Source organism: Symphalangus syndactylus, chromosome 16 (genome assembly GCF_028878055.3).
Source record: "Symphalangus syndactylus isolate Jambi chromosome 16, NHGRI_mSymSyn1-v2.1_pri, whole genome shotgun sequence".
In the NCBI taxonomy this organism is placed as follows: Eukaryota; Metazoa; Chordata; class Mammalia; order Primates; family Hylobatidae; genus Symphalangus; species Symphalangus syndactylus.
The window spans coordinates 65606448-65631367 of record NC_072438.2 but is presented as its reverse complement, the minus strand read 5'-3'; the positions used below and the strand labels follow the sequence as shown (position 1 = coordinate 65631367).

General features: G+C 37.4%; 1 protein-coding gene across 6 annotated transcripts in view; it reads right to left on the bottom strand.

Moving 5' to 3' along the window:
* Positions 1-18597, bottom strand: part of RICTOR (RPTOR independent companion of MTOR complex 2) — a 135104-nt gene extending 116507 nt beyond the window's left edge. For 5 of the 6 annotated variants that reach the window (XM_055246624.2, XM_055246626.2, XM_055246625.2 and 2 more), the window contains exons 1-2: positions 18519-18597; positions 18301-18348 (exon numbers count right to left, since the gene is read on the bottom strand). In XM_055246624.2, the coding sequence (XP_055102599.1) occupies positions 18301-18348; positions 18519-18567 (97 nt within the window). In that variant the 5' untranslated portion in view covers positions 18568-18597. Of the gene's footprint in view, positions 1-16783; positions 16933-18300; positions 18349-18518 lie in introns of those variants that run through there. The other variant, XM_055246628.2, reaches the window with a different exon arrangement.
* Between the last annotated feature and the right edge of the window lie 6323 nt (positions 18598-24920).

The window sequence follows — 24920 nt, the reverse complement described above, 5'->3', positions numbered from 1 at the left end:
CACTCATGTGTTTACTGTCTGTGTTCTCCCCGCTAGACTATAGGTCCCTCAAAGGTAGGGACTCAATATATTTTTTTCACCACTGAATCAGCAGCAAAAGATCTGTACCCAGTACACAGTAAAGGTCAACAAACATTTGTCTACTGTGACAGAGAGGCATACATGTGAATAAAATTATGCCAATTATAAGAAAGGTAAAATACAATATATTATAAAAGCCCAAATGAAGAAGATGTTCAACCCTGCGAGGGAAGACTGACTTTTTGGGAAACTTTTTGTTGGTTACAGAGAAGAAAACAGATTAGAAAAGAACAGAACTAGAATAGGGAGAGTAGTTACGAAGTCAGTAAAATCATCAGGAAAGATAATAAGGGCCTGAATAAAGGCATGGCAACAGAAATGGAAAAAACAGATTTGCAAGTATTTCAGAGATAAAATCATTACCATCTGGTCTCAGATTGGATATGTGGAATAAGGACAAGGAACGAGGTTAAGATGTCTCCTGGGTGTCTTATTTGGCCCAATTAAAGTACTTCTCTTAACCCAGAATGATTTTTAGAATAATGAGATAATTAGCCAGTTTGAAACATATTAAGTTTGATGTACCTGACTACATGGTTACGATGTTGAGTAAGCAGCAAAATTGGCTGGGAGCCCTCAAGCTTAAACACAAATTTGATAGTCAATTATTCAGTCAACAAATATTTACCCAGCACTTACTTTGTCCCAGGGCTGTTCTAAGCACCAAGGATGCAATGGTGAACAAAACAAAGTACTTGTCTCCTCACAAAACTTACATTCCAGGGAGAAAGGAAATATATACCGTAATGTCAGTAGTGAAAAGGGCTATGAAAGAAAAAGCAATAAGGCCAGGCACAGTGGCTCACACCTGCAATCCCAGCACTTTGTGGGGCCAAGAGAGATGGATCGCTTGAGCCCAAGATTCAAGACAAGCCTGGGTAACGTGGCAGAACCCTGTCTCTACAAAAAATACCAAAAAATTAGCCAGGCTTGGTGCTGTGTGCCTGTACTCCCAACTACATGGGGTTGCTGAAGATCACTTGAGTCCAGGAGGTCGAGGCTGCAGCGAAACATAATCATGCCACTGTCCTCCAGCCTGGGTGACAAAGCGAGACCCTGTCTCAAAAAAGAAAAGGCAACATGATAAAAAAAAAAAAAAAAAAAAAGACAAGTGACAGAGAGAGGAGCTACTTCAGACAGAGTGATCAGAGAAGGCCTCAGTGATGATAAGGTGACATTTGAACAGAGTTAAACAGGGAGGGATTAAGTAATAGAAATATTGGAGGAAAAACAATCCAGAAAGAATATGATAAAAGTACAAATTTGGGTCAAAGAAAATATGATTAGGAACGACCAGCAAAGAAATCATTTCACTAAACACAGTGAATCAGGAGACAGTTAGGAAATGAGAATGGTAGTAGAGGTAGCTCAGGGACTAGATTACAATGACAGTATTGCATACAGTGGCAATTTATTTAAAAGTAATTATCTACCTTGCAAATACCACCTTCCAGTATGTAATAGTGCTGAGAAAAGAGCAGGTGCTCAATGTATTATTTTCAAATACATGAGTGAATAAATTAACAAATTAATAACTTCCCAAATTTGAGCCCGATTGTATCTGACCACTTCCCAAACTCCAATTCATCCTTGAAGGACAAACCAAACAGCAATTTGAAGGACTAATAATATAAAGGATAAATTTAAAGGCCTTACAAGCTTTAGCAATCTTCACAAGCAGAATTTTAAAATGTTTTGAACAATAGCAACATCAATGGTTCCATGATGTTGGTTCCATTGATCCTGTCCCTTGCAAGAAGAATGCTTAAAAGAAAACGACATCTACTTAATAAGTATATAATTTCTGGGATGTCTGTGAAATTAATCCATCACTCCATAAACTACATTTAGTAATATTTTAATAATCAAAATATCACTTTAGCCAAAGTTCAGATCATGTGGAACAGTCATTAGTTTACTGCACTACTTCAGCTTTATTCTAAGGAAAGTCATTTAAAATGGTTGGAAAAAGGAAAATGATGTGCCGGTATATATAAGAGCAATAAATAATATAATCCTGGTTAAAAATATACATTTATTGCATTATATCACTCTTAATAGAATCAAGCAATCACTTAAAATTCACCATTAAAAACAAGTATTCTTTTGGTAGCTAATAATATACACTCAGTTTAAATCTGCTCAGTGAACTTTTTAAATAGTCTAGACTCAGAGTCAGCAAGGATCTGTCAAGGTTATATTAAGTGTTCCCATCTTCAGGAAATTCCCAACTCATTGTTTCCCACAATTCCAAAGAGTGTACGTATAAAAATTTAATACACTTCAAGTATTTAAAATAAATTAATACTAATAGTTAATTATCAGCATTTAGAAAATGTACTTCATCAGAAACTTCACCTTCATACACTTCAGTATTTTTGTTTCACTTTCATATTTACAGCAGTGCTTTTGCATACTGAAATAAGTAGAAATTTTCTTTATTTTAAAAGTGTATGCTAAAACAACACATGTTGCCAAGTTGCTGTCAGGTATTTAATCAATTTCCTACAAAATACCTGGTTTAAATTTCTCAGAGACAAGCACCAAAAGAAAGGCAGTGGAATCTTTTTCTATTCCAACTCTCACATCACTATTTCTTAGGGGGCAAATAATCACTGAAAACAACAAAAAATCTAAATATTAAAACTTATTTTAAATCAGGGAGCATAAAAAGGTAGCAAGTACAACAAAAGAAGAATGTAATTCATCTATATAGCATACTGTATTTAAAGGGTCATCTGAAGAAAGGCTAGAAATAGCAAAATAGAAACAGAAAGCAATGAGAGAAACAGAAAAACAAGGCAGAAAGAGAAACAATCACACAGAGATAGGTTATAAGTATCAATGAGATGTCAGATACTATCAGTCTAATAAAGTTCTAATATATCTATTAGAAAATCCATGACATTACTTTATGACTTCCCTCATATGTGAAACCTGGAGTGGTATAAAACAGTTCTAATGGTTCATTTTGAGCTCTTAAAATAGAGAATCAGAAAAGATATTTACATATGTATGCTCTTTCAAGGAGAAGCATCTCTGTTTTGTATTCTAACAACTTTTCAACTTTGATGCACAATTACAACTGCATGTTGTAAATCTAACATATTAACAAATATTGATATTTCCACATGAGCATACTGTTGAACTGAGGATGTTTATCATCTTCCCTTTTTCTCTGTAGAAATACTAAATTGATTTTGGTAATCATCCCAGAAACATAATTAGGTCAACACAAAACTTCTACTAGATTGCAATTCTAATTTTTTCAACTTTCTAATCTGTAGTTTTGAAGTCTTTATAAGTAATTTGATTATTTTTCGTTAAACAGTCATTCAAAAAAAGTTCACCTATCTAGACACATTATTAACTGGCCAAAACCTGTTCAATGAAAAGGTCAGGCTGAAGACACAGAAGAGAAATGGAGAAGATGATTTAAAATTTTTAAATTAAGGTGGAATTACTGTAATTACTTCAAACTTTATCCACTCATATAAACCCACTGACAATCCTAAAGAATCCATCCACATCATAACATACCTGATACACATGAGCAGACTTAGATTAAAATAATTTTCATATATACAACATGGTGATAAGACATAACATCAGGCATAAGAAGGCAGATACAAAAGAGTATACACTCTTACTTATCACCATAGATTAGTTTGGCCTGTTTTTGAACTTTATAAAAAGAGTACATCTACTGCATGAGTACATTTTATAAAGTTCAAAAACAGGCTAAACTAATCTATGGTGATAAATAAGAGTATATACTCTGAGCACTCAAAGATGTATTCATTTTATAAAGTTCAAAAACAGGCGGCTAAACTAATCTATGGCATTAGAGGTCAGGATAGTGCCTTCCTTGGCTGGGAAAGTAGTGCCTGGAAGGAAACAGAACGGGAGCTTCCTGGGTATTGCAATATTGTGTTTCTTGATCTGGGTTCTGATTCCCCATATGTTCAATTTGTCAAAATTCTCAGAATTGTACATTTATAACAAAGACTTTTTGGATCTGTGCTATCTTTCAATAAAGGAAAATTTTTATGTAACATTTACTGTTTTATCTGCAGCTCTGAAGGTCCTCAACAACTTACCCTTATCCTACAAATCTAATACTAAAATTCTATACTCTTATGGTTCCTTTCAGTAAAATGTGTCATGCCTTTATTTATGCCTTATTTCCTCTAGATTTAACCACATTCTACCCATCCAAGGTTGAAACAATCCTCCACTTCCTATGATTTTTTTTTCCAGCTCACATCAATCTCTCCATTCTCATCTCTTTTGCTTTTACCGACCATACAAATAAGAATATGCAATATTTATTTTTTATATCTATGTGCTAAAACTGTAATAAATATTTTACAAACATTTCCTTCAATCCTCAATTAAGTGTTATCTCAAAAGGAGATGAAGAAAAATGCTCAGAAAAGGCAACCTGTCCAGCAGAGCCCTAAACTTCTCAAAAGGCAGGATCAAGATTCAAATCTAGATCTGTCTGGGTCCGACACCGTGCTTTTAGTCAATACTAGACTGTCTTCATATCATGCAATCAGTACCTTATTAGATGTTATTTTGTCCATATTAGTCATATTTTGCAACTTATTAGCTATCTTCATATAATCCTACTATCCATATTACATACGTATAAGCCAACTCCATATCAAGTCATACTTCACCTACTTTGAACTATGCTATGAGGCAATTACCTATTTGGAAAACCAGTACTCAAATGTAAGCACTCCAAAAAATGACAATAAAATTTCAAAGTATGTATCATCACCAAGTTTATTCACATATATTATGCATAGTAGAGCCTCTTAATTCTTCATAATCACAACCTATTTATCCTATTTTACATATATTAGCATAAGTCCACACTTACAGTTGCCATTCTACAGCACAATAAAAGTAAAAAACAAAGAATTAAAGGACCACTAAAAATAGGGATAATAACTGCACTGTAAATTGACAGCTGAAAGAAACGCAGAGGCATACAGGAATCAAAAGAGAGGTGAGGTATTACAGAGGGTAGTAATAAATTGTCTTCACCCCACCCCACCCCAACACAAAAATCAATATTCATAATGATGACCCTAGCCAAGGAGAAAAAGTTAACATATTTTAACTTTTCCTCAAGTTAATAATTGGTATTTTCTCAAGTTAGAAAAAAACAGGAACCAGCTCTAGAAACAACTGTATCGAAACGGCTAAAATATACCTTTCGGATCTCAGTTAATAACCTGGTTCCTGGTGGTTCCAAATCAATACTCTACAATACACAGAATACTCATTTAGTCTTATCATATGATTTATCTTATACGTGATGCTGTCTTTGGGAAGACTGCAACAAAGGGTTAAGTGCATGGGTTTTAGAATCAGAAACAAAGAAAGGGTTCTGAACCCCACCTCTCTCTCTCATAATACCTATATGATCTTGGGCTAGTTAGGCATCGCCCCATTTTCCTCATCAGTTACACAGGTGTATTAATGCATATTCTCCTACGTATGTAGGAAGACAATGAGAATTTAAGTAATGTTTTTAACACACTCCCCAACATACATTATTCAAATATGGCAGCTGCTGCTACTATTTCTTGTGTTCAAAGACGATTAAACATTTACCAGTTAGAACAAGGCTGGACACATAAACAGTACTCAATAAATACTTGGTGAGTGGCCTGTGTATAAGAAGAGAAGGGTAACCAAATCTCTAATAGCATACAGCAGTGTCCAGCCTGATTACATCTACTACTTTTTATTTGCAAACACTTACCAAATAAAAGAACTAGGACTAACTGCAGAAAGTTATTCTTTCATTAGATTTTTTGCTAATTCAATGTAAGAGTTTTATTAACAAACATAGCTGCGGAACAAACCACTGTGAATAACCTACCCATGAGTGGAAGGTTTGAGTGATGGTGGATGACAGCTGTCTGATATTGCAGAGAAAATTCCTGCTTTAAGTGGGAGGTCTACTAATTTCTAAAGTCGCTTCCAAATATTCTTAGAAACAAACATTAGATTTATATATGCACATACCTTTCCGAAATTCATACATATTTAAGCACTCCAGGTGAACACTTAGCAGCAATACATTTGTTTTAAAGGTAATTACACTTTTTCTCTGTGGTACTTTTCCAATATAGAAACAATTATTGATGTATGCAAAGAATTCCTCCAGGCATCAAGAATCAAGTAGAGTTTTTTTAGTAAAACAAAATATTAGAAGAAACAATGCATAGCAAAAGGCAACCGCTACAGTTTACCCAAATCTTAATCATCTCCTTTTAATTTTGATATGAAGAACAATGAGAATCTTTTCAAATATATAACTTTTTTCATTCTGCTAGGTAAAACAATAACATATACTTGTGTATTCAAAACAATGTTGAACTATGACCATGAAACAACAAACCGTCCCACGAGAAAAAAGAAAGACGATGTTAAGGTTCTTATTAAAATAAGGTGGTTTAAGCATTTTTAAAACTATTCCAATCTAAAATTTAACTCACTACAAATTGTTATGTCACGTAAGAATTATTCTTATATAACATATGAAACCTTACATGACATAAGAATTAATCTGACCTGCTTTGTACTGTTATGCCATTTAAAAACACCACTGAAAGTTATAGCCTACAGTAATATGTCACTCTAAATAAACAAGGTAGGAAATAGCTTAGTATTCAAACATCCATTATTATAATTTTATACTAATACCACATGTGACAGATATGATTAAAAACTTATAACACATACACTGAACAAACAGTTTCACGATATTCCACTTGCTACCTGATTACATATCCAGAAACTACCACATGGCTAAATGTTAAGAGTTCACAGCTCACCTACCTCAAAATGTGTTTCCAACCACTGGAGTCTCTCCCTGCAACTCCATTCCCCTCAGGGTTTTTCATTTTTCCTTTTTTTTCCTTCTTGAGGGAGGGGAGTGGTGGTGATGGTAGTGTGGTAAACATTAGAAAGTGCGTTATAGAATTATGAGTGAAAAAAGTGCAATTAAAAATTTTATTATATGAGGGTCAAACACTAAGCATGGAAATAATTAGTAATACTATTTTAAGATGTGATTTCTTGAAGTATGAAACTACTGATAAAAATATGTATGTGCACACATCTAAAACAGCTAAATACACTTTTATCTGACAAGCTGTTCCTTCTTAGTAACTAAATTACTTGGCAACCTTCTTTGTTTACAGCTTCTATGTCTCTTCATTCTCTATTCATTATAGGAAACACACGAAATTTCACTGGATTAAATGCAAGATGACTAAAATCCCTGAAGTCTTGTTTTGCTGCTATAATAGAGCAATAATTTCCTCAAACACTATTTATCCTGTACCTAAATCACTAGAGGGCTGGGTAGGGTGTCTGAATTTGGCAATGAAACATTCTGTGGTTTTCAGGATAATCTTCATTTCAAATATTCCATCTGACTGTCAGGTTACATGTTTAAATTTTGAGATCAGAAAATCTGGTGATTTTAGTGTAGAACAAAACAAAAACACCACCCATCCCATTTATATTCTCTATTTCCAGACTGCATACATCTAGAAATAAGTTTGATAAATTTACAAAGGACTTTGAACATGCATACTCCCTCCATTAAACAGTATTACTGAAGGTGCAAGACATATGCACTACAAAACAATGGAAGAAAAAAATTACTAATTACTTATGCTTGGGTCTGGAATGCAGACATTTATAGACTCATAGTCACAAGTACACACAAACAATTAGTATTTCACAGTGTGCTCCAAATCTTTCAGTCCAGCAGTACCTTCTAAGGCCAGAAGAGCCTGTCTGTAATATAATCATCCTTCAATAGTTAAGGGATTTATACACAGGAAAACAAAACTTACCCCTAACTTTTTCTCAACATTATCTTGAAATACTAAATAATGTACCAGGAAAACGTTCGTTCAAAAAATTAAAAGTTTTAAAACCCTAGTGAAGAGCTCTACCTATTTGAATGCTACTCTTTTATGCAAAGGTCTTACAATTGCCATTATATCCTCACTTCTAAGAGATCTTCCTTCTAGGTCATTCCTTACCTATCTCCCATTTTTTCTGAATTCCTCTAGCTTTTAGAGTCCCTTACAAAGATAATTGGCATGTGCTTCAAATACTACTGTCTTTTACTGTACACTGATAGAGCTATATCCCAACAGAAACTCCCTGAAGATGTATGCCTTCCTCAATCACAACAGTATTAACTAACCCATGTGATCAAAAATATACTGATTGACATTAATAAAACCATTACAAATCCAAATTAACACAATGGGGTTAAAAAAAAAAAAAGGAAAAGTAATTGAAGGAGCCAGATTCTTGAAAATCCAGGTAATTAAGGTTAAAAAAAATGTTTTCTGTATTTCTTACTGACATCTTTAACAGGATATGTTTAAAGCATTAGAATATTCTCAATTTTATATTTTATATAAATTTGATCATTCCAGGTACATTGCTCAGTTTACGCAATCTGGCTGGAAGCCTCTAAAAGAGGAATATGAAGAATATATTTAGGTTCTCTTTCAACCCTATTACTTTGGGTATATGAATGTTATACGTATTAACTAGTTTTACACAATTATTTTCAATTTACTTTTATGTCTGTAATTTTATAACTACATTTGTTGTATGGATACAATTTTTAAGGAGCCATTCAACTTTAACCTGGCCACTGTAACAAAAAAACACAAATAACAGTATGTGTAGATGACCCAAAAAGCATTAACAGTCAACTTCAATTATTCATACAGATTATCTAACAAATATTTTAACCTGTTTATGTTCTTCCACTATTTGCTTAGGAAATAAAAATCTGTGCTAATAATTCAAATAAAATGCATCAATCTATAGTGGGAGAGAAAAGAACATAAAATATTTTCTCACCAATATAAAGTATTTAGATTATATATTTAGCATTCTTCTACCATTATTCATCTTTTTAAGGCAGGTAATTGAGAATGGACTGTATTTAATAGCTTGGTGACAGAGGCACAGATACACAGGCAAGCAAATCATTCGCTCACCCCACTGCGCTTTTCGCAGTCTTATTCTTGGTAGCCTGAGACCTGGGAGCAGGAGGAGGCAAGTCACTGCAGGTGGATCACTTAAAAGGAAATTGAGAGTTGACTAATTTAAATTTAAAGTGCTATGAAATACCACCACTCCTACATGTATTCATTATTGTTTGTGGCACTACTACTCACAGTGATTTAACAAGGCTACAAATGCTTTCTTTTTAACCTTTTCAATATTCCAGGTCTGTAGCGATATGTGAGAATTACAAAGGTAGAAGGCTAAGTGCTACAAGTATAAAGTAGTATGCATTTTAGAGGTGAGGAAATTGAAGCCAGAGAGGTTAAACAGCGTGCCACATCTTCCTCAGATTAAAGTAGAACCTCGTTCTCTGGATTTCAACTTCAATGCAACAGTCTAGCAGCCCCTTCAATTCGAAACTCTTCTCTTGGCTTACATATCAGGCCATTCTTGCACTGTTACAAAGAAACACCTAAGACTGGGTAATTTATAAGAAAAGAGGTTTAACTGGCTATCATTTCTGCAGCCTATACAGGAAGCAGGGCACCAGCACTTGCTTCTGGGGTGGCCTCAGGGAGCTTTTAATCATAGCAAAGACAAAGTGTGCGCAGGCATCTCACATGGCAGAGCGGGAGCAAGAGGGAGCTGGGGGGAGGAGCCACAAGCTTTTAAATAACCAGATGTTGTGAAAACTTAATATCACGAAGACAGCACCAAGCCATGAGGGATCCGCTCCCATGACCAAAACACCTCCCACCATGCCCCATCTCCAGCATTGGAGATTACAATTCAACATGAGATTTGGGTGGGGACAAATATCCAAACTATATCATTCTGCCCATGGCCCCTCCCAAATCTCATGTCCTCCTCACACTGCAAAATAAACTCATGCCTTCCCAACAGTCTCCCAAAGTCTTAACTCATTCCAGCATTAACTCTGAAGTCCAAAGTCTCATCTGAAACAAGGCAAATCCCTTCCACTTATGAGGCTGTAAAGTCACAAACAAGTTATTTACTCCCAAGATACAATGAGGATATAGGCATTGGATAAACACTGCCATTTCAAAAAGGAGAAATCAACCAAAAGAAAGGGGCTACAGGCCCCATGCAAGTTCAAAACCCAGCAGGGCAGTCATTAAATCTTAAAGCTCCAAAATAATCTCCTTTAACTCTATGTTCCACATTCAAGGCACACTGCTGCAAAGGGTGGGCAGCTCTGCCCTGTGGCTTTGCAGGGTTTAGCCCCCAGGAATGCTCTCACAGGTTTTAGCTGAATGCCTGTGGCTTCTCGAGGTATAGGATGCAAACTGCCAGTGGATCTACCATTCTGTGGTCTGGAGGATGGTACCCCTTCTCACAGCTCCACTAGGCAGTGCCCCACTGGGGACTCCGGGGGGCTCCAACCCCACATTTCCCCTTGGCTCCACCCTAATAGAGATCCTCAGTGAGGGATCCACCCCTGCAGCAGGCTTCTGCCTAGACACCCAGGCTTTCTCATGCATCCTTTGAAATCTAGGCAGAGACTCCCAGGCCTCAGTTCTTGCATTCTGTGCACCTGCAGGCTTAATAACACGTGGAAGCCATCAATTCTTATGGCTTGCACCCTTTGAAGCAGCAGCTCAAACTGTACCCGGGCCCCTCTGAGCAAGGCTGGAAGCCTGAGTGGCTGGGATGCAAGGAGCAGTGTCCTGAGGCTGTGCAAGGCAGCAAGGCCCGGCTAGCCCAGGCCCACAAAACCATTCTTTCTTCCTGGGCCTCTGGGCCTATAATGAGAGGGGCTGCTGTGAAGGTCTCTAAAATGCCTTGAAGGCCTTTTCTCCAACTTCATGGATATCAGCACTTTGGCATCTGTTTAATTATGCAAATATCTCTAGCAAGTGGTTGCTCTATAGCCTGCTTGAATTCCTCCCCCAAAAAAGCTTTTTCTTTCTTTGCCACATGGCTAGGCTGCAAAGTTTCCAAACCTTTACGCACTGCTTCCTGTTTAAAAACAAGTTCCAACTTTAAGTCATTTCTTTGCTCCTACATCTTAGCATGGGCTGTTAGCAGCATCCAGGACACAACTTTAACACTTCGCTGCTTAGACATTTCTTCTGCCAGATACCAGAGGTCATCACTCTCAAGTTCAAACTTCGACAGGTCCCTACAGAATGAACAGAATGCAGCCAAGTGCTTTGCTAAAGCATAATGAGGGTGAACTTTGCTCCAGTTCCTACTAAGTTCTTCATTTCCACCTGAGACCTCATCATCATGTACTTCATTGTCCGTATCACTGCCAGCATTTTGGTCACAACCATTCAACCAGTCTCTAAGAAGTTCCAAACTTTCCCTCATTTTCCTGTCTTCTTCTGAGTCCTCCAAACTCTTCCAACCTGTGCCTGTTACCCAGTTTCAAAGCTGCCTCCATATTTTCAGGTACCTTTGGAGCAATGCTCCACTCCCACTTACCAATTTTCTGTAATAGGCTGTTCTTGCACTGCTATAAAGAAGTATCTGAGACTGGGTAATTTAAAAGAAAAGAGGTTTAATTGGCTATTGGTTCGGTAGGCTGTACAGGAAGCATGGTGCCAGCATCTGCTTCTCGGGAGGCCCAGGATGCTTCTGCTCAAGATGGAAGGTGAAGCAGAAGTAGGCATCTCACACAGCAAAGTGGGAGTGAGAAAGAGTAAGAGGGTAGGTGCACACTTTTAAACAACCAGATCTTGCTAGAACTCACTATTGCAAAAGCAACACCAAGCCATCAGGGATCCATTCCCATGGCCCAAACACCTCCTACCAAACCCCACCTCCAGCATTGGGGATTACAATTCAACATGAGATTTGGGTGGGGACAAATATCCAAACTGTTTTAGCTTAAGAGATCACAATTTTCTCTCTTCTCTTCTGTTGACTCCTTTCTCCTTATTGATTCCTACCCTATGATACACACCCTCATCATCTTATCTATCCTCAAACATTCAAATCTTAAGCTCTTTTTCCATTTACATCCCTTTTCTCAACATCTTAACCACAGAACAATCAGACCAGAAATTCAGAGCAACTAAAACCTCCATTACAGTATTTGCTGCCACCTTTTACACATTTATATAATCACCTGAAATTCAAGGTGCAAAGCTGAACTCATTATCATCCTTCCCAAAATGACTTCTCCATTTTATGGCACCATCAATTTCATTGTCCCTCAGGACAGTAAACTTAAAGCACTCTTTTCCTCCTAATCTCCTTAATACTGTACTATTCTTTTTCCCATGTCTCTCACTCCCTTCTTCCAGTCAATTAATGCTTCAGTGATTATCTGATGGATGCTGGGGGAAGCGGATGTTAAAAATGGTAAAACAGGCCTCCTGCCCTCAAGAGGCTAAAGATCTAGTGAAGGGGGAAGAAACTGGACAAAGAACTAAAGTAAGACAATGGTAACTGCAATTTAGAAAAGAATAAATAAAGATGTAAAAAAGTAGAGAAGGAAGCAATAAATTCCCACTGGGATAAGGAAGGATCTCCAGAAATGGCATGTGACCTCAACCTTAAAGAATTAGGACTTCTATAGATAAACTGTGCTGGAAATGCAATTCAAGGCAAAGGAAATACCTACGCAAGGTCAAGCAAATATTAAACTGCATGCCATGTTCAAGGAATAGCAAACATTCTTCTTTGACTGAAAGATTCTCAAGTAGGGGCATACAGTCTCCACGGGGAAAGAGGTGGAATGGGGGTTGATGCTTTAGACTGGCAAACTCTCCCCAATCCTCTCTGAGAAGGACTGTGTGTAATGAAGTGAACTATGCAGAGAGGCAGATATATTGAGATGTGTATGGTTAAAATAGTACAGAAGAAAACCATATGGGAGTAAATCAAAAAAGGCCTTGAATGCCAAGCTAAAGAAATGTGGACTGTATTCTGTGAGCAAAAATTAGCCTAGAAAATGTGAGTATGTGTTTTGTTTTGTTTTTTTATTTAAGAGAATAACAAGATCAGATCTAGATTTCTGGGAAATAATCCTGGCAGCCATACAGTAGACCGAGTGAAAAAAGGTGAGAAGATGTTACTGCCACACGATGACATAATGAGGATATGAACTGACAAGGGGAACAGAAGGAGAGACTGAATTCAACAGCTATTTCAGAAGCAAATCAGAGGAGTTTAGCAACACAACAAAGAGGATAAGCAGTGGATCTCCAGCTTGAATAATAGAAGACGGTGGAAATACCTAGAATGTGAAAAGCGGGTACACTTTGGGGTGCAAAGGTTTACACATCCCAACTCTGAGATGATTATCAGACACATACCAGTCACTCACTAAGCTCTGTGATGCTGGTTAAGTTACTTGTTTGAGTTTTAGTCCTTTAAAATTTCAAAGCCTATATTCTCAACTGTAAAACAGAGACAGTAAGTGTAGCTAAAACAGTTGAATATTAAGTAAAATAATGAAATCAGTGCCTGGCACAAAACTAGTATTATAGTAACAGTATTTATAATAGTAGAATGTGGAACTTAAAAATGCCCATAAATTTTGCAAGAAGTTACTAGCATCTTTTAAGAAATTATTTTCAGTACAGAGGGAGAGTTTTGCTTACAAGACTTTAGTGGTTAAGCAATAAAGTTGTGAAGACAAACTATTCTGTCTGTAGAGCCTTCAAAAAAGAGTTTTGTAATACTGTCGTTATCATTCCATATCTCCCACTTTCAGCCCATGCCTAGCATAGTACCTGGTCCACGCGAAGAACATAAAAATTGCTTGCTGAACACGAGAAAACTGAGCCAACTGGAAGGGAGAAATGAAGAGAAGATCTTAGTTCTACAAAGAATCTTGAGGAAACAGTATTAGAAGCATAAAAGTTTTTCCAAGTTACCCTTGGAAAAGAATAGCAATGCTTTATTCTTTGAATCAGGGTAAAGACAGTAAATCTGGGCAGACAATTGAGGCATTCACACTGGATGGGCAACCTCTACCTTTTTAATAAAGAAATAAAATTCACTGCATAGAGTGGGGGGACTACAAAATCAGTCTGAAATCTAAAGAAAGCAAATTAGATAATTCTTCCATTTTAATATGTATTTGACTTCATTTCTGTAGCCAACGCCATGGTCCAGTCTTCTATCATCTGTCAGATTATATCAGCAGCACCCTAGGCAGCTCCTCTGCTTCCTAACTTTCCCCTTCCCAGGGTATGGTATATTCCCAAGAGAGCACGTATTTCCTTCCACTATGTCCACCATTATTCTTTTAAGAAGTCAACCCTGCTGTGAGACTTGCCTGATCCTTTTACCCACCAGACAGTTAATCATTCTCTCCTCTGGCTACTATTGGATTACCTCTGTTTCCTATATAGTTTGATTACTTAATTTATTTTTCCACCTGCAATCATTTCCTTATGTCTATTCCAATGAAATCCTTAAAAGGGGGAAAGAGTTTCCTCATTTTTATTCTTCCAGCAGTTAATTCAGCATCTGGTATATAAATGTTCAGTCAATGTCCATTTTGTCTAACTGAATGATTAAACAAATGAGTAAACTCCTAACTAGAAGAAACTGGAAAATAAAAAGTTAGAGTTCAAATCTACATCATTTTGGAACCTTTCTACTTTTCTAGGTATTAAACAGCAACCAAGACAGTCAGTTTTTTAGTTCTTAGTGGAAACGTAAAGGGGTTAATCAAGAATTATAAAATTCAACTGTACTTTTAAATAAATTATATTCTAATAATTATATTTGAACTAGTGTGTCCATATTCTGGGAATTCACTTTAAACAAAATAATTAAAGTATACCAGGAGGGGTTTACCCAGGAAGAACATTGTATCTTTTCAAGTGATTCAGTACCAGTAAGAGATGCACTACTGGACTGATAAGACAATCTATCCTTGCAGTACAAATGGCGAGAGGAAGCATTTGGGCCTCAAAATACATTTTGGCATGCATTATAGACAGTATTTAATAATATCATTAGCAAATACTGGGGACTTTCACAAATTAAGTAGTTGTCTGAACAAAACTGAAAGCAACAATTACCAATACGCTGACTGTAAAGTCTACTATAATGAAGTTCCTAAACTAGATAAAAATTAATCCATCAACAATTTTTAACTGAGGCACTCTATGTATGAACCACAGCACTAACACAAGTACCAAAACCAATGAAACTTAGAATTCTTCTGAGCCTCAAGAAGCTTGCAAGGCTAGCCAAGTCATTATTAAAATAGTATGAAATGTCCTGGTGTCAGGGAGAAAAATTCTAAGGTTCTACGAAATACAGTATCACATTTTATCCTAAGTGAATATAACATATTGCACTTTGCTTAGACTTAATTTATTGGCAATGTCACAGATTACTTTACAATGGTTATATTCAAGAACTCTAACTCAGACTATACCCAATTAGTATAACAGTATGTTTCAAAAAAAAGCTCGAATACCATAATTCCTTATTAACAAGTTTATAATATTCAAAACAACTGTTTAAAGTATTTTTAATGTGAGTTTTAAAATTGTGATTTCACAATGTAGGAAGGCAACTAATGTTATATATCACTTACAAAGTATCCGGTCTTATGCCAAGTACTTTAATTAAGAAATAGCTCATTTACTTTTCACATTCCTAACCCTTTGAAGTTATCTCTTATTTTAGAAACGAAGAAATCAGGAGTAAAGCAAGGTCAAATAACTTGCCCCAAATCACCCAACTATTAAATCTCACAGCTGAGGTTACAATCCAGAATGATGACTTTATAGTCAACTGTCTTTTCACTACACATTGATGGATCCTTTAGGGATTACAATGACCATGTCCTCTATTTTATAATGAGCTTTATTAGGTATCTACACAATGAATCTCTCAAAGATTAAATTTAAAAAAATGAGAATAAAAGCAAACACTGCCTTGGCATTAAACAAAAAAATTTTTGGTTGCCCAAACTTTATCTTTTTACATACTGTAATCTAATCCACAAACAGCTGCCCTTCAGCTGCAACCCAAACTGCCTCACAGTTCTCAAATTATTACTAAACTTTAATTCCTCATGAATTTTCTTCAAGCCTTCTTTGAACAATGAAATGTCTGTCACAACAGCAACTTTTTAAAACAATAGTGTCACTATAAAATGACTACTTCAGATTAATTCTAAACTTCCTTATGATTTAGAAACACAGATCTCATACAATCTCTCACTCTTTATTTTTGCAATCAGTTTTAAATGGCTGTGTATACTTTATTCCAAACTAAAGTACATTTTGTCAGGGCAAGCAGAAAACAGCATTTTCTGCACTATCTATATTAACCTGGAAACACCTATGGACATAGGTGCTTACTAAATTCTCAGTTAATATGGCATTTTAAATAGTAAACAGCGTTACCTGTGTGCCTCAGTAAAACTGGAGTAAGCCAAAATTATCAAATCAGATGTGTACCTAAGCTCTTCCACAACTCAACATTTTGACACCAAGCAGAGAAATCACTATATATAGGAGCTCGACGAACTCAATTTAAAATACAACTATATATTTCCAGCACCATATCTAAGCAGGTTTTTAATGCACAAGTTAAACTCAAGTTTATTAAGTGCTCCTTTCACCTTCATCTAAAACACATATGCCTGTATATAAATCACTCACTAATTACATCTTTTACAGACCTGAAATTGTAGAAATTATCCTTGTTAGGAAGTTTTCTTGTAAATCTATTTTATATAGATTTTTCACATGTGTGTTATAGTCAAGTTTCCAAACAGTTGCACAGAAGTCAAAAGCTTTACATCTTTCTATAATAATTCTCAAAACCGATCTGCTGAAAAAAATGTTGGAAATTAGTGCATTGATAATCTAATTAGTAGCTATTTCCAGGACTTAAGCTCTATTATATTGTATTATATTTTAGAAACTGTCTTGTAAAAGGACCTAGTTCCCCCAAAACTAAGTCCCTGAACTTTCAGAATAAAATATTAAGTTATAAAAATGTACTCTTGTAGCTAAGTGAAAGCTGACCATTCAGTTTATAAAACAGTAAACTTACATTGTGATATGCAAAATAAAACAAATTAGAAAATGCACTATGCTTTCACTCTAGCCGTTGTCAACAAGGAGCCCAGGTTTAACAAATCACTGTAGATAGCAGTCATTACGTCAGGTACGACATAGGGTAAAAAACTGATCTCATACAGAATGTCTACAAGTTTTTTTGTTTGTTTACTTCCTAAGGTGTTTAATAGATCTCAGAAACTGATTCTGTACAGCTGAACCGGGTTACACTCCAAGCTACAGCCCGTGTGAAATATGACTTCGTCGGAATCAGTAGGCTAAATCCTGTTTATCGTGGAAAAGAATCTTGTATGTAACTACTAAATCTTCAACGAGATAATGTCAAATAAACTCTAGTACTGTAAGTGATAGAGGAAACACTGGCTAGTAACGGGATTAGGTCATTAAAAATATAACCAGAGTTTCCCCAGTTCGGAAGGTGTAAACAAACCCATCTCCACTGCAGAAGGTAAACAATGAACCTGCAGCAGGGTGAGGGGGCGGTCTTTAGCCAACTACAGTCCCAGCGGCCCGGGAAAGGGAAGCAGAAGGGAAACAGCATAAACCAGACATTTAGCAGTAATGACCAGTTCTAGGTTTCACTACCGAGTTATCAATGCTGCGGGTCCCCACAGGACGGTGGGCAAAGGGGAAAGCAGTCACGCAGTCGGCAAGCACCGAGCAGGTCCGGCTTCTGCTCCGGGGACGGGGAGGGCAGGATGTGGTCGCTCTTCCCTCAAACATCCTCCTGCAACCTAAATAACAGCCTCTACCTCCCTCCGGCTGCCCCCAGCTTGGGCTGCCGGACTCTGGGATAGGTGCAAACCACTCTGCCGGAGCTCGAGCCCAGAGGGTCGCCGGGTCTGCCGAGTTCCACTCGGGGCTCCCCCGCACCCGCAGCAGCCCGAGGCCCGGAGAAGGGCTCGGGCGAGGGAAGCGGGCGCCGGGTAGGGGGATGGGTCCGGCGAGGCGGCCCCGGGCTCGGTTCCCGCGGGCCGGCAGGCGGGGCTCCGGCTCTGCCCCCCACACCCCGCCGGTCCCGTGCGGGGCCCGCCCCTGCCTCTGGCCCCCAGCCCCGGACCCGGCTCCTCCCCAGCAGCGCGCCCTCGCCGGCGCCCGCGGCGCCCCGCGTTACCTCGGGTCAGATCCAGCGGGACGTTCTCCTCGCCGCTGTCATTCCGCCCTGCGCGAAACAGACACACAGCCCCAATTAGGATTCGCTCGCAGGCCAGCTGCGGCTGCCCTGGCTCCGGCCAGCGCCCCGGCTCGCTCCCCCACCCAGGGCCAGGGGAAGGCAAGTGCCAGGGGTGGCGGGCGCCGGGCGGTGGGGAGTGAGGGTTGCAGCGGGCTTACCTCGTACTCGGAGGTTCTTCAGAGAGCGGCCGCGGCCGATCGCCGCCATATTGACGGGTTTCAGTCACAACACCGGAAACCTCGCCCAATCGCGCGAGAACCCCTTCCCCTCCCCGCGCACCGCGCCCGCCCCCCGCGGCACCTCCCCCGCCCCCTCGGCGGCGACGGCGGCGGGTGGTGCAGGCTCGGTCCGGGCGCTGAGGGAGCACTGAGCCGACCCAAGGTCTGCACGGAGTTCGCGGCGCCCGCCCGCCCACGCCGGACCCGGAGGGCACGTCCGCCGGGAGGGGCAGTTCCCACGAGGAAAGTCCCATTGATGCGAGTTGGCAGCGTAGAGGATGCTCCCCTCCGGCCGCCGCGGAAGCCGTCGTCCAAACGCAGGCGAGCGGGGAGGAGGAGGCCGGGATGCGGCCGGCGGGCCACCTGCTCTCGCCGGCCTGCCAGTCTCCTGCTTGCTCTGAAGCCCTGCCATAGACGGCCCCGCTCCCCCGTGTATCCACTGAAACAATTTTTTATAAAAACGCTGCGCACAGTTTTAGTCTCTTTTCCTGGAATCGCTTTGCTCCAAGTTAACACGTAACAAAGTTTGTTTTCCAGCCTCGCCCTTGATCTTCAGAATGCCCCTCTCGGCTAGGAGGGCTTCTCCAAATGGAAGTGGTTAGGCAGTTTTGTTTTTGGCCGCCAGGCGTAGGACGCGAGAAGGGGGTGCAGCGGCCGGGTACCCGGGCGGCGGTCCCCGCGGTGGGATCGCGCCAGCGCCGGGAGGCTGGGGAGAGGGTGTTCTCTGCCGGGAGCCGAGGCGAGGCTGCTGGGTACTGTGTCCGGCTTTTCTGGCTCTGCAGCTCCTAGGATCATGGCTCATAAAGATGTTGTGGATTAATCTATTTTATGCATAAGCCTATTAACATTAGGGATTTTAATTCTAGAAACTGCTTAGTTATTATATATGTGTATACAGATACATACACAAACACACACACACACACCTGGCCACTGACCCAGCAGCCTTCTCTTCAGCTACATTTACTTTAAAGAGAGGAGCGATTTGTCCTCTCCAGTTCCTCAGCTCATCTTTCTATTCCATGAGACTGAAAGTTAATTAAAAGTGGAGATCTAGCCTTAACCAGTTCTGTTTTCCCAGCTCCCAGTTAATGCAATATCTGACACAAATAAGTGTTCAATAAATATCTGTTGGGTGAGTAAGTGCCCTGGATTTCTAATTTATTCCAATTCTCTGCTTACTTAAAAAAAAAAAAAAGCAATATTGGGGATATTTGTTGAAGTTGTTAATAAGAGTGAACATTTGGAAACACTTAAATGACCAAAGGCAGGGATTATATAAATTATGTCAACCATTAAAAGTGAAGAGGTAGACTTAGTAATAGGAAATAATGTTCATGATATTAAATCAAGCAAAAGATTACAAATTTCATGTTTTTATAAAAGTTTATGTACGAAATTAAAAGTATACATTATAAAATATTTTATATGTACATGTATGTTCAAAAAAATCTGAAAATATACATGAAAATGTTAGCTGATTTTCTCCCCCTCATTTGTGGAATTACACGTGCACTTTTTTGTTGTTGTTTGCTTGTCTCTACTTTTTAAAATATCCCATAGTTAATATATATCGTTTGTAAAATAAGTGGTAAGAAGAAAAATAAAAGGAACATAAAGTAGCATCATCTGGAAAATAAAATAGGAACACTACTTCCTTAGAATATTGCCAATTGGCTATATATTCCAGGTCTTTTTTTAAACCAAGTCTACAATCAGATATCTGCGGCTGATACTGCACTTAGATTTAAGGATGTAACACAATTACAGTACTTTAAAGAAATGTCTTCTGGCATTACCAGTAGTAGTTTTAATATCAACAAGCATGCTCCCTCCGTTATAGCTTTAAAAATCTTGGTGCAATTTATTTATTCTAGTTACTGCCTAAAACAAAAATCACAAAACTTGAGGTCTGGCAGAGGGTTGGATTTCAACCCTCCATGTATCACCACATTTCACCCTTAAAGAAAAGTAGAGATCAATCAATAGAAATTATGCCAGATTCTTACAGTTGTTCTGATTTTCAACCAATGTTTTATCATATTATAAAATCCCTGTATATTCTACATTAACTCCTTCCTAATACAATTTAACTTCATTTTCTCTCGGTGTTTTATGAAAGTTGAGTACAACTAACCTACTTTTAAGTTACTTGAGGTACATAAGTGCCTAAATCCAATAGTATTTTATCATTATAACTGTATGCTTCTATTAAAGACAATTATTCAATTACTCTATTTCTTGCAGGAGAAAAAAATTACATTCAATCTTTCATCAAAACTAGTTTTTTCTCTATTACTATTTCAGTCGTTTGAGTGGTTAGATTCTCCATATTTGCTCTTAGAGTGAGTGGCAGGTCTGGTGAAAAAGAACAAGTTATTAGTGTTTGCAAGTGACACTCAACTAGGAAGCAGAAGTTCAGGTAAATTTTAGTCGGGAATACATTTTATAATGTGTTTGCTTTTTAAACAGTAGCACTACTTTATTGATTATAGTCAGATTGATACTTGTTAAAACCCCTAAATTTTCTTCTTTGATACTTGCCAATTGCTAGCTATTCCTCCTTTTGAAACTTCTTTTTCTTCCTTGCATCTTTTAGCCGACCCATATGACTTACTCATTTTGTTTACTTCTCACTACTTCTCCAATTTTTATTTTGATTCTAATCTGGTCATTGAGAATGTGACTTCCTCTTCTTAGTTTTCGTTTCCCAGCTAGGTTTCATTTGCTGTGTCAGTGACTGGTTTTTTTTTTCCTGGTAGTATTAGTCATTGATAAAAAATGTTCTATAAGAAGATCGAGTCCAGGACCATACCTTTGGAAGATAACTGCTTAATTCTGAGGATACAATTACTCCATTCATAGTCACTCCCTTGGTTCTATTCTCTACCCTCCTACATGCAGTTAATAATTCTAGTATATAACTAGAATTCTAGAAATAATTCTAGTACAGAAACCATATTTTATCGGTTTGGGATACAGTTGTAATACCGAACAGAAACAAAAGCCTTATCAAAATCTTAGTTCCCTTTAATCTCTCTGCCTTGGTACATAGGCCATTTGAAGATAAAGCAAGTAAAAAGCCACAAAATTTGGTCAGACTATTTCTTGGTAACTTCATAGTTAAACTGCACATTTGAGACATCTAAAGGCCATTTACATGACAAGCAATGAATTAAATTTAACAAATGTTATAATCCCATCCAGTGTTAATTATGTCTTGGTCACAGCAGAACAGAGCCCCTGAGTATTGTGTCTTTAAATTTTAATCTCTGTCCCAAAATCTCATATAAATTTCCTTTTAAATAATTCTTTAAAGACTCCCTATGACAAACAGTTTTAAATGAAGAATAAACCTATGTTTATGGAAGATGAAGATATATTAAAAAATGAAATCTAGAAGGGTATGCAGTAAAATTTCAACAGTGATTATCTACAGATGGTAGAATTTTGAGTGATTTTTCTTTCCCGTTTTCTCATTTTACTTGTTCCCAAACAAATTTTTACTCATGAATTTTTTTAGGAAAATGATTTTAGAAAAATTTTGCTGGCTATTCTAAACTCAAATTATAAACAGCTGATTATAATAATGACTTGCTTAACAGGTTATTATAAACAATCAAAATTATTTTTGCATCTGTTCATTAAAAAAAGAACTTTTGCACATACACTGCAATACATATATATTCACTTTTTAAATTAAATTAGAACTTAAAACAAACACGAAATAAAAATGGTTAAAAGTAATTTTTTAATGTTATTTTACTAATGACACGAATACAAAGCAATGGGGCTGAATATACTTCATTATTTTTGACATTTCTTGTTATATACTTTGTGATACTGAAATTTAAAAGTCTAGTTCTAAGAAGAGTTTATGTGGGTATAGGGTTTTAATAGCTGAGACCTCACAAAAATGCAAAGTTAAAAATGGAAGAACTACTTTATTGGCTGCATTTCTAAACCATAAAACTCATTTTCCCATTTCATCCACCCAGTGATACAAAAGCTTTTTGAAATGTAATTTGGCTAACAAATATCCATCTTCCCTAATGTCAATCAGTTTTCCTATCAAACTAGTAATTTGGCTAACAAATATCCATCTTCCCTAATGTCAATCAGTTTTCCTATCAAACTAGAAGACATAACATTCAGAAATTTTCAGCAAAATGGTTGCAAAACCATTTATCTGAACGATTTTTAAGCAGATTGGGAAACTCTGTTCCCATGATTTTCAAGTGTGCAGATGTGAAAATTTATATATGTGACATATTTATATTTTAAGTTTTTTCAGAAAAAAATCACAAAACTGAAACACTTTCAAATATCTGTTTTCTAAAAGCTCTCATCCTAGCACAGGTTTTTTTGAAAGTATTAAATTTCTTAGTTATTATTATCACATCTACCTTGAAAGGAAATTTTTTTTTAATTTTTTAAAAAAAATCTGATAGGTAACATGCTACTCGAAGCCACCAGTCATCATGAAAAAAAAGCTTGCCACTAAATAAATAGTAAACATCTGTATAATACAAAAGATTTTCTTCACCTCTCAAAGTGTGTGAAAATTAAACTTTTTAAAATGTCTTATTTATACAAAATTATCACATGTGGTACTATCTCTGTACTTCTGTATGAACTCCTTTTTAAATTGATGGGAACTGCTTCATCGATTTTCATAAAACATTGTTCTTATTAAGGAAGTTGTTTACTGATAAAGACACCTGGTATTTGGTACTTTTACTTTGATGGCACAGAAAAAAACTAAACAGAATGAAGCCCACACCGTAAGCTAAGACATAGTTAGAAATATTTATGCTTTCATTCAACTGCACACACAGCAAAGCTTTCATAATGCTTATTTGTTCAAATGCCTTTTTCTTCAAATCTTCAGCCTTCCCCTGCCCCACCCCTTTTTCTGCCTTGGTTGACCAATAGGTTTGCATTTTAGTTTTGTCAACAAATATTTTTCTCTGGTTTTTTTTTTATTCCCAGCCATTTTTTTAACCACAGCAGGAATTAGTACTATATTCCCAACTGATATGTTCCTTTTTGTCTGTTGCTAATAAGAAACCTTTCTCTTTTCACAGGACAGGGTGGCTCATGCTTGTAATCCCAGCAGTTTGGGAGGCTGAGGCAGGAGGATCCTTTGAGCCCAAGAATTCCAGACTAGCCTGGGCAACATAGCAAATCTCATCTCTACTAAAATAGTAATAATAATAATAAAGTTATTAGCATGATGTCATGTTCTTGTAATCTCAGCTATTTGGGAGGCTGAGGTGGGAGGCTCACTTGAGCTCAGATTGTCAAGGCTACATTGAGCTATGAGCACACCACTGCACTTCAGCCTGGGTAGTAAAGCAAGACCCTATCTTGAGAAAAAAGAAAAAAATCTGTCTTTTTGCAAAGTAATGAATTCAATATTGCATGACTTCTAACATCACAGAAAAAATACACAAAATTATCTTTATTTTCTGTTTATTTTAAAAATATTTTGCTAATCTAGTAGCTTTATAATAGCTAACATCTCAAGGAACAATATATAATTAGACTCAGATAATAGTGAAGGATAATGCATATAAATTCGTATTTCACATAATTCTAATACTTTTAATTTTTTAAAATGTTAGCTGCCATTGTGACATCTGATTGCATTATCATGGCTTTTTCCTTGTAATGAAGCTGATAAAGTGCTAAAATCAGAAATATCAAGTCTGCCATATTTTAAAACCTGTACTGTGCTTTCATTATTTGTGTTACATACAATTTCTTTGCAAGATTCTTCTTAAGCCATGTGTACATTTTGTGAGGAATAGTTTATAATATCCTCCTTAAATCCACTTACCTAGATAAAGTATATGGCCATATGCCAAAGTGGAGAGAATTCCTGAGAGACTGTTGTGAATTCTTCTGAGTCGTAGAACTCCCAATCTTCCCTCAGAATACTTATATGACTCATGTCAATTTAACCTTCTGACAAGATGACACCTCCATTGTTAATATATAAAATAAATATTGATAGTTTACCTTTTTCTTTCACTTCTTTTTTTCTCTCTCTCTCTTTTTTTTTTTTTTTTTTTTGATGGGGGCAGGTACAGGGTAGGGGACTAAAAAAATTCCCCTAAATTCCTCCACAAAAAAAATAAATAAATAACAAAATAGGACACTGAAGTCAGAGTGAGGAGCAGTGAGCAACTAGAAAACTGGAAAAATGGACCTCTTTAGCTATCTAGATCTGAAGACTAAGCCACTGCAAGGTAGGAAAGCAGAACATCAGGCTCTTGCATTAAGTCCAGGATCCTAGAAGTGGACCAAAGTGGACCCAGGTTGGTAGTGCCCCCTGGC